The 11386-nt window shown below is 28.5% G+C and overlaps 1 protein-coding gene across 1 annotated transcript; it reads right to left on the reverse strand.

Moving 5' to 3' along the window:
- Positions 1–499: 499 nt before the first annotated feature.
- Positions 500–9989, reverse strand: LOC130671401 (ATP-binding cassette sub-family D member 3). Its single transcript, XM_057475273.1, has 14 exons — positions 9971–9989; positions 9793–9885; positions 9392–9675; positions 9280–9322; positions 8398–8588; positions 7515–7584; positions 7313–7410; positions 6877–7057; positions 6600–6812; positions 4933–5002; positions 4359–4834; positions 3994–4272; positions 3752–3913; positions 500–936 (listed from the first exon to the last, which is right to left on the reverse strand). The coding sequence occupies exons 3-14, from the start codon at positions 9505–9507 to the stop codon at positions 859–861; spliced, it is 1977 nt and encodes a 658-aa protein (XP_057331256.1). The 5' UTR covers positions 9508–9675; positions 9793–9885; positions 9971–9989; the 3' UTR covers positions 500–858.
- Between the last annotated feature and the right edge of the window lie 1397 nt (positions 9990–11386).

The raw sequence follows: 11386 nt of genomic DNA on the forward strand, positions 1-11386 counted from the left end.
ATTTGATTGGCTCTAAGCCTGTGAATAAAAATAGAATGATAAAAAAAAAATGGAATGAAATGAGCATCGATACTTATTACTCATAATAATAAATTTCGGATAAAATGTACTGAAAAAAATATTATTTGGTTTTTTTTTTTTACTAACTTTATTTTATAATAACTAGTGTCGTATTTTTTTATAACATTATTCTATACTGTACTTTTACAATGGATACATTAAAAAATTGCAAATAACTATTTTAGAACTTTATGTTTTTTTCCTATTAATATTGTCCAGCAATCCGTAAAAAGTTTATTCTTGTAATTACATATTTATTTGACATATCAAATTTACAATTAAAAATGATAACAAAATTATCTCTAAATTGTTAATCATTAATTTTAGTTATTAATTACTCCAATTTGAGCGATTAAATCCAAGAAAGTACTATTGATTGTTAAAAAAATATTAAATTGAGAATTATAAAACTGTTCAAGTAGAAATATTACTAACAAAAATATATAAAATCCTTTTTCTAATACTCTATAAAATTTTAATTTACTTATATTAATAGTTTTTCAATATTAAACAATTAAAAAATCGATGTGCATAACAGTATAATTGATTATCTTAATATAGTGCACAAATCGAATTTAATTATTATTAAATAATGATAATTTGCATTTAATTAATTAGTATCTATCAATTGATTCATCATTTGAATTTATTCCTAATGACTTTATGTTTAATAAAGTCTTTTAATTTGATTTCTTATTTAAAAAACTAATCATCTCTTATAATTTATAATAATTCAATACCTCATGCATTCAATTACCATTAAATAATTTGAGGTTTTTAAATAATTGACACTAAAATTTACGAACCAAATTCTTCTGTATTAGGCTCAATTGGTTTAAATTCGTATGAACCTCGACCATCCATTAACAAGTAATACTGAAACAAAATAAACAATACATAAGTAACACAATTTTTACTATTTTATAAAAATTCTGAGAATAAAAAATTTTTCGTAAAAATTACTTAACTCGATTTCGTAAAAAGTATTATCCCAAATAATTTATGTGTCAACAATTTATGGGATTTTATGATTAGAAAAAAATTTTTTTTCATTACTAAACTACTCGAAAAACATTTTAGTAGATTTCACAGAAATCTAACCATTGTATTTGTCTTCATGATGGAATTTTTGAAAAATTTTGCTACCTCTAAACTCAGCTCAACGAGCTGAGTCAGGAAATACATATAGTTCAAAAGTTTATAAATGTATATATCGTAGACAGATCGTGCAATTAGACAGTTCGTGAACTGTCTAGTCATATCATGACTGCAGCCAGATCGTGTAATGGTCGATCAATTACACGAAGTGTCTAAAATTTTTAGACAGTTCATGAAATGTCTAATAGCTGTTTTGCCGATCGTGTAATATCTATGAATAACGGATTCCTAAAAAGAAGACAACTAAAAAAAGATAAGATATTAGTTGGAGCAGCCTATGTTATTTATTTATAGATAAAATTTCATTTTTTATTTATTTACAAAACTTAAAATATAAAATCATTCGACTATTTTTATTTATTTACACATGGTAAACTCGAGTGACATCTACTGTTGCACAAAACGTTAGCTTTCTTGCGCGCATACCTTTTTGTAGTACATTGCACGTCAGAAGCTCTGCACGAGCATTGAGAAAATACTTGCCCTCCACTGCAATTTTTCACAGCTTTTCTTAAAGAAAGAAGTTTTTCCGTCTATGTCATCACGTTTAAAGAACTGAGAGCCAGCTCAGAAGAAAAAGTAGATCAGGTGGGGGTTCGAAACGGGATCATAAAAGGGTGATTCCTGCCCGAATAACTTGTTTTAGCTGGCTCTCGAGTTTAGCATTTTATATTTTAAGTTTTATAAATAAATAAAAAATGAAATTTTATCTATGAATAAATAACGTAGGCTGCTCCAATTAATATCTTATCTTTTTTTAGTTGTCTTCTTTTTAGGAATCCGTTATTCATAGATATTACACGATCGGCAAAACAGCTATTAGACATTTCATGAACTGTCTAAAAATTTTAGACACTTCGTGTAATTGATCGACCATTCCACGATCTGGCTGCAGTTCATGAAATGACTAGACAGTTCACGAACTGTCTAATTTCACGAGCTGTCTACGACATATTTATATATATATATATATATAAATAAATATATATATATATATATTGTAACGAATGTGAAACTGATCTTTTAAATATTTGAATAGCTAGAAAACAAATGCCTTCTTCTCTTGTTTTATAGATGCGCGATTAAAGTCAGTCAGTCTTATATTGACAGTTAAACAGCAAACATTGTATCTCAATAAACTATATATTGCTCTTGCTTTCTTTTACTGCTGTTAATTGTGGTGTTGTTATTTCTAATATAAGTGTGTTATCATTGTAGTGTATAAGTGATATTAATTTAAGATACCAACCACTACAATATATACGATATAACGCGCCGTTCTCCAACGATAGCATCCACAATTCTACACCGATCGTAATGAAACTTAGTATACTTATTCTTTGGGCGATTGCCTTGGATGGATTCGAAGATGAGCAAATTCGGCCAATAAGTTTAGAAGTTATGGTTAATTGAAATTTTGAAAAATTTTCAAAAAAAATTTGTTTACTGATTTAACTGGATGTATCTTTTAAACGGAAAGAGATAGCTTATTTTTGTTTGTTCTATCTGAAAGCTCGCTCAATTGCTTTCAATTTTCACTATACAACTCATTGATTTAACCATTTTTTCTAATAGATAAATGGTTTTGAAAATTTATTTATAAAATATTATAAAAACTAATTTTACGCAGGTTGTCACTTTGATTATAGCCACAATTTGAAACCGATCGCCTTGAATCTTGGTATACGTATTTTGTGAGTAACTACCGTAATAGAGTTTGGAAATGAGCTCAATCGGTCGATTAGTTTAGAAGTTATAGCATACCAAAATCTTCAAAAATTCATATTTTTACTTATTCTTTCTTCAATATTTTTTGAATGTGATCGACTTATCGACTTTCTATAAAATTTATTTGAAAGCTCTTCAAATAAGCTTTAATTTTCATGCCTATATAAATGCCTAGACCAATAAAGTTACTTATCTTACCACTCATTAATGAAATTTCGCTATTGCATTAGTTCTTCTTAGTTCTTTTTAGTAAATTCATGGAACTGTTTATATATTCATATTATTGCAGTGTATCACTTTTAAAATTCAAACATCTCATTTCCTTTAAAATTTTGACGATTTTTTTTTGTTTCGTAGCCTTGAAAACTTTTAAGAATGTCAAAAAAAATTTTATTTTGTGATTAACTTTCATTTGAAATCTTAAAATAATCAAATAATGAAAAATCTACTTCCATCTCGGCTGCCAAATGACCTTTTTTTTTACTTACTAAGGAATCATTGGGTACAAAAATATCAAAAAGCAATTTTTTGTGGGCTGATACATTATTGCTTACCTACGTCTAATTATTGTATATTATATTTAACAATTACGTCTTAAAAGTGCTCGCAAGACGTGTATAAGTTTCTAGTAATTAAATAATAATTATTCCTAACTTTCAAGTGAAGGAGGCTCCAAAAAAGTCGAAGAATGTCAACTTAAAATTCTACACTATCTTAAATTTGTTAAGTTCAATAAAATGAATGTTGTTGGCACATTTTTTGTTGTTTACATATATATGGTTAAAGAAAATGAAAAAATATTTACCTCGTGATGTTTCCATAATGAACGTCTATGAGATACAGTGAATAATGAAATGTTCGCTTGTCGACAGTAAGAATACATTGAATCTTCAACATCTACACTCACTGCACTTGTACATTCGTCTAGAATTGCAAATTGTGGCTTGTGATAGAATAATCTTGCCATCTAAAAACATTGTAATCATTATAATGTAAATAAATAGTAATCAAATTATTTATAAAATATTAATTAAAAAATTAACATACAGCTATTCGTTGTTTTTCTCCACCAGACAATACGTCCATCCAATCAGCGACTGTATCCCATCCACCTTCACGTTCTAGTAAATGACTGAGCTGTACTAGATCTAAAAACTTTTGTAAATCTTCATCCTTAGCATGATTACGTCTTTGCATTTCCGCTTGAGTGTGTGGATAAATAACCTGATCTCTCAAAGTACCGAGTGTCATGTAAGGTCGTTGAGGAATGTAAAATAATTTAGTACTCGGTGGCTTTGTAACTACTCCCCCCCATACAGGCCATAACTGAAAAATTATAGTATAAATTAACATAAAATATAAAACAAGTACTGATTTATTGATTATGTAAAATGATAATTAAATATATTTACTTCACCAAGCACACGGAACAATGAACTTTTACCACAACCATTTGGTCCGCAAACTAATACATTCATTCCAGATTTAACTTCAAATGTAAGATCACGAATAAGAACATCACCATTGGGTGTAACTAATGGTACATGATCAAAACGAATTACATTATCCTTGGGAATAATTTTTCCTGCTCCTGCTTGACCGATTGATAAATTTTTAGCATCCGTTATCATTGTTCTTGTGTACTTTCCGTTATTTAAATCATCAAGAACTTGACGTATTTCTGTTACACGTGCTGTAAAACCAGCTAATCTTGTCATTTCTCGACCAGCGAGAACTAATCTACCAATAGCTTCTGCCATTTTGATCAGCATTCTACCATTCTCGTAATAATTTTTAAATCGGTGATCGGGTGAACCAGAAAGCACTGGATGATTTTTTTGAAAGAATGGAATACTCACTGCATAAAAACCAACAACTGTTGCTATATCTATAAAATAAAAATTTTTAAATTCATTATTATTTAGATAATATTATTTTAATAAAAATAATTAAAATTTTTTTATTAAAGGAATGAATAAAAATTACATTTTCCAACAAAATTGTCAACTACGCCCATAGCAACTTTGAATTCCAAGAGTGATCTCAAGTGTTGCATCTGTAATTAATAATAAAAATGAATTTAAAATGTTATTATAAATATAAGTTAAGGTAGTAGTCTGGTAACTCGCGCCGTTTTTCATGCGTTTTTTAGGGTCCTTTTTTTTAGAAGGAACAAATGAAAAGTTTTGCATTTTTAATTACATTTTAGGCCACAAAAAAAAATTTTTTTGAGAAAATTAAATAATTTATTATTATTGTTATTGTCGCTTGAAGTTGACGACTCAAAAAAAAGCGCGTGGATGGCCCGGGTGATATTGACTCTTGAGGGCATCCGAAATTAAAAATTCTTGTTTAGTCTTAATCTATAGACATGTCATTCTAGTCGGAACTAGGATTATGGAATTTTATCGAAAAATAACATAATGGCGGACTTTGAAAAAAAAAATCGGTCTGTCAGTTGACCCTGCGGGCCAGCCCCAAAACTTCCCCCTGTTTTCGAGCTCGCTGAGCTCGAAAACATTATTGTGAATATATTTTCGAGCTCTTCGAGCTCGCAAATACTTTTGTATGCCATTGTTTTGTAAAAAACCATTTTTTAGCATTTCTTTCTTCCACGATATCTCGCGAACGAATCAACCGATTTTGATGGTTGAGGTGGCAATCGACGCGTTTTATCAAGTTCTAAAGCTGGTCGAATTTTGAAATTGATTTACTCAGCCGTTTTTGAGAAATTTCAAAAAAACCAAGGAAAAAATTTGTTTGAATTCTTTCGTCAACGGTTTCTCTTGAACGAATGAACCGATTTTGATGGTTGAGGTGGCATTCGACGCGGCTTATAGAGTTTTAGAGCTGATTAGATTTTGGAATCAATCCATCGAGCAAATTGGAAGTTATCCAAATAAAACATTTTTGAAAAAATTTTATTTTTGAAATATCTCTGAACGCACCCTACCGATTAAGTTCAAATTTCTACGGCCTCAAGACATTAACAAGCCGCGTCGAATGACACCTCAACGATCAAAATCGGTTCATCCGTTCAAGAGTTATGAATATTTACATACATACATACGTACGTACGTACGTACGTACGTACACACATACATACACTCGGACATCATCGTGAAATTAGTCAGGATAGCTTCCTAGGACCTCGAAACGTCGACATCTGATGGAAATTCGATTTTCGTAAATCGGACCGAAACCAATAACTTCCCGAATTTTTGAAAATTTACAATTTTCTTAGCGGGAAGTTAAAAAATAAGTCTTTTTTTTCGCATAAAAAGGGTTATAAAATGGAAAGTGAGGAGTAAAAAAAATTAATCCTAGTTGCGACGAGAACTACAAGTGTGTAGAATAACTGGTTTAAGTTTCAGACTAATAGGTTGAATAGAAAAAAAGTTATGACCCGGGCCGACCGTAAAAACGTTGTTTCGAGAAAAACGCGTTTAAAGTTTCAGTAACCTTCGGCGCGCAACGATGAGGCGCTCTCGGAAACTCATTGTAACTTCGTTCCTATTTCGAATTTCAGTTTGAAATTTTCACAGTATATTCTCAATATATTGTATTTTCGAATTAAGCACAAAAAATTTTTCGATTTTTTCAATCCGAGTTACCAGACTACTATCTTAAATAAAAATAAATATAAAACGTACAAGCTTATGGAAACTTGCAAAAAGAGTTAACTTTTCTCGATTGTTTCCACGGTAAAATGCAATCTCTTCGGAATTTGTGATAAGACGTGAATTAATATGCCGGAATTCTCCTTCCAAACGCTGCTCTTTTACTGTCATTGAGGCAATAGGCTTTCGTATGTGCGTAAGAAAACTACCAGCCACAAGCAGGTACCCCAACATTAGTAGAGGAGTCTATAAAGTAAAAGAAAAAAAAAGATAAATATTAATTTTAAATCTTAAAAATATAATTAATTACCTGTCCACCTAAAGATGATGTCAATCTGTAAACGTAAATTGAAATATCTAGTAATGGTTTAGCAATATTGCTATACAAATCTGTACAACAATCACAAAATTTATCAATGTCCGTTGTGAGTAATTGGTCAGGATTAGCAATACGAGTATCTAAATTCGTCATTTTGTAGTAAGTGAAGCCCCTGTAAAAAAAAAATCATATAATTATAGATATGAATTTTTTTTTTTTTTTAAATTAATTAAATTTTTTGATAATTTTTTTCCATATCAATTCTGCTAATTAACATAATGGCTTTGACCTCTATTGTATTCTAATTAGCTATCCAACCATATAATTGTTAAATACTATAATATATACAATTAAACAGTTAAATATATAAATACATTTTTTTTCATTTTGAATGATTAAATAATTAAATGTAAAATTTTGAACTTACTTCAGATATTGATCGAGTAAATGTCTCGTTATATTAGTTCTCAACCTTAATTTTATTTCACCTATTCCATATTTTAAAAGATTATTCACAATTGATATCTGAATTAAAAAGAAAAGTAAATTAATAAAAAAAATAATCAATTTTAAAAATACATTATACTGAAAAAAAATATCCATTTCATATTATAGTACAGTAAATTTACCATCGGTAAAGCAGCTAAAAATGTCAATAACCGTTTCTTGAACATTGGACCATCCATATTGACAATTGTCCTGCAATAAAGTACATAAATTTTCATTAGATTTATGACAGGGTAATGGGTTCACTTGCTAGCCCCCAACCATTATTTAATTTCTCTATAAATTTTTATATAATTAATAATAATAAATATCAAAATGAAGTTCAATTGTTATTTAATTTAAGCTAAAGAACCCGATTTATTAATAGAGTACTAGTTATTGACACTTGATGTTATTTAATTATTTACGTAATTTTTTTTAGCACCCATAGAGATTGTGAATGATTTTCTATTACCTTTAAAATATATAAAACTAAAAAATAGAGTTGTAGTTTACAAAAAAAGATTCGATAAAAACAAAATTCAATTTTGTATGAAAACTTTGAATTCTATATAAATTATATGACGTGTCAATAATTAGTACATTTAAGTGATCATACAAAAATAACTTGATTTTGTTATAAAATATGGTCAATTAATATTAAAAAACAATTAATTAAATAAGTGTGCGTCTAAAATAAGACACTGCATTTAAATAATTGATTCATTTTTACTACTAAAAATAATAAATAAATTATAATAGCTTCCATATTTTATATAATATCAATAATTAAGGCTTTTACTTTGTACTCAAGTTATTAAAAATTTTTATGGCAAAAAGATGAATAAAAAAAAAGTCATTGAAAGAGCTGGGGACTGGGTAATTTACTGTAATAAATTATTAAAATAAATAAATAAAATTATTTCTATCCAAACGAAAATAATATTATTTTATCATCAATAAAATATGAGTTATTTTAAAATACTTTTCCCCGTAGTTATAAATAAAAATCTAAGTAATATTTACCCTTCAATGAGAGTACTGATACGAATCATCCATAGATCACATAATGATCTAACAACAAGTGATCCAGCTACCAATACAATAAAGCCGGTTTCAGGTGTAAGTAATCCAGGAATACCAATAGATAGTAACTGACGAAGTTGTTTGAAAAAAACAGCATTGACGTGGGCTTTAGGAGGACCTTTAGGCTTTTCCTGAAGTAACAAAAAAAAAAGATAAATAAGCAATTATAATTAAGGGGGGAAAGGGGTCTGAGATACAAAAAAAAGAGCATATTTTTGTGATTTTTTTTTCAGAGTGCCTTCTTTATTCAAATTCTTAAAATTCGTGACATTATTAAGCATCATTCCAAGAATATTCTGCTAAATTTTCATGAAAAAATATTGAAAAATAAGCCAGTGGTAGTGGGGAGAACCGAGTCACGTTAAAAAAAAAGTCTCCATGCCGTAGGCAGCATAACTCATAACTGCCTCACCTGAAATCAAAAAACCAAAAAGATTTCTTTACTACATAAATTTATCTTAGATCTGAACGAAGGATCTTTTTTTTCAATAGCTACTTATTTTTTAATTAAACAAAAAGAAAAATTTTTGGTAAAAATCAGAAATTTTTTATTACACCTTTACCAAAAATTCAAAAATGAATATTTTGTATATCCCTTCATTCAAATCCAAGATAAATTTATGTACTCAAGAAATATTTTTGGTTTTTTAATTTCAGATGAAGTAGTCATGAGTTATCTTGCCTACGGCATGGAAACTTTTTTTTTTGAGGTGACTCGGTCTCTTTTTTTGTACCTCAGACCCTTTTCCCCCCTTAACTTAAACTTTTTTAATCAATTGATTGGTTGCATGATTTATTTAACGTAATTAAAATTAAAATTACCTCTTTAATGACATAGTGTACATCACTCGTCGGCCATAAAGTTCTACAATATAAACATGAAAATGATTAAGCATTTTATTATTTAAAGATAATGACGCTAATAAATAATTACCTTGATTTTATTGAACGTTTAGTTCGTTTGCGTTTAAGTAACCAAATCAATGCACTGATCGCTAATGCACCAGCGACATTTTGTTTCGTTAAAAATTTACTAGGTGCTGGAGCCATTCTATACAATTCTACAGTTATGAGACGATGATGATGGTGATGATAATGACGGTTATAATAGGAACGATATCAACTGATGTCAATCTTGTTTTGTTTGTTTACTTGCCGCACTCAAAGTGCGACCACGTTACACACACATGAACATTAATAAACAATAAATCCTGGTCACTGAAATAACAAAAAAATTAAATTTTCTACACAAAACTCCGAACATTAAATACAGAACTGTGTACATCAGTTTTGTAATGCAATATATGTGGAGAAAAAAGGAAGGGATATACGTACAAAGTAGTGGGGCAAAAAAATAATTCCTGTCTTTGTTTAACAATTAAATCTCTAGCATTTAATTCTAGTCTTCTCTGTTACTCTTAATATCAACTGCAACAAAGTACACGCTCTTTACTCTTAATTATAAGGTTTTGCACATCAACCTAACCTATTACGTATACTAACTGACACGGACATATTTTTAAATCAGCTGTGGTACTGTAACTGTACTGTAGTCGTATATAAAAAGAGTGTGAATGTAGCTAACAAAAATCAATTTTAAAAATTTTTAAATAAATGAATTAAACATAAAATTTAAAATATGCACATTTACAAAATTTGAAAATTAGTATGTGCATTTTTTTAATTTTTATATTTTTAATTGTTTTATTCGTTTATTTGTAATTCAAAATTTGTCTTATATCCGCTACATTCACCCTCATATATAAAATATCTTTACTCTCTGTACTGTCATTTGTATACAACGTGGCCTACAGTAATAAAATATACTGTATTTCACGTTTGTATATCAGCTTAGATGTCTTGGCCGCATGATTTTTGTTTTAAATGTCGATTGCTCATATATATAAATATATGTACATGCATAAAATAATTCTGTATGTTATCAGCTGTATGTTACTTTTTGCCAGCTCACCATTTATTTAATCTAGTTGACACTGACCTTGAAATAATGTTAACTTACAAAAATTAACAACCATATTTTTTCTCTTTATATATATGGTAATTAGAATTATAATAAATTGGAAAATAAATTAGACGACTATTGTTTTTATTACACGTTTTAGAGGGAATATTTATTTAAAAATTATAATCAGGAGACACGGTAGTGCCTCGATCGCGCCAAGTACGCGTTCAAATTTGACTATTTTTTGTAAAAAATAATTTTTTTTTACTTTTAAAAAATTTTGAACGTGTACTTGGCGCGACTTTATACAGAGAATCTTTTTTTTGTAGAATATATAAAATCTCGAAGGGTTTACTATACCTGGTAAAAAAAAAAAAAATATGTAAAATTGTAGAAATAGATTGGAAAATTCTTTTTGAATGACTCAATTATGATTTAGAGTAGAGGTACCGTTTTTTGCCACTTTAGAACCAGTTTTGGACACTTGAAAAATTTAAATAAAATAATTTGTAAAAGACGCAATGACAAAATTAATTTTAAAAATGTTTTCAAAGATACTTTCAACCCGCTATTAAACTGGAAATTTTATTTGATACTTTTTCATTAATTAAAATAAAATATCAAATTTCCAAAAATGGAGCAGTGGTCACACATGGTACCTCTACCCTATTTGTTAATAAAAAATATAATTTACTATTTTACATATTGCAGTAAATTTCGGGAAATTATCAATGAAATTGAGTCAGAGTAAAAAGATGCTGTAAATATATAATAGTGGGCATGAAATATTAATCGTAAAAATTTTTACAGTGGAATCTCTATAACTTTCCCACTTAAGTGTGAATAATTATTAACTTTAACTCTCCTCCATTTCTTACAAAGAAAAAATCGAAAATGTCCTACCTATACCGTACATTCTGTGATTTTGATTTTAAGAATTTCAAGCCTCTCGATGTCAAAGTTAGA

The sequence above is a fragment of the Microplitis mediator genome, chromosome 7, assembly GCF_029852145.1.
Source record: "Microplitis mediator isolate UGA2020A chromosome 7, iyMicMedi2.1, whole genome shotgun sequence".
In the NCBI taxonomy this organism is placed as follows: Eukaryota; Metazoa; Arthropoda; class Insecta; order Hymenoptera; family Braconidae; genus Microplitis; species Microplitis mediator.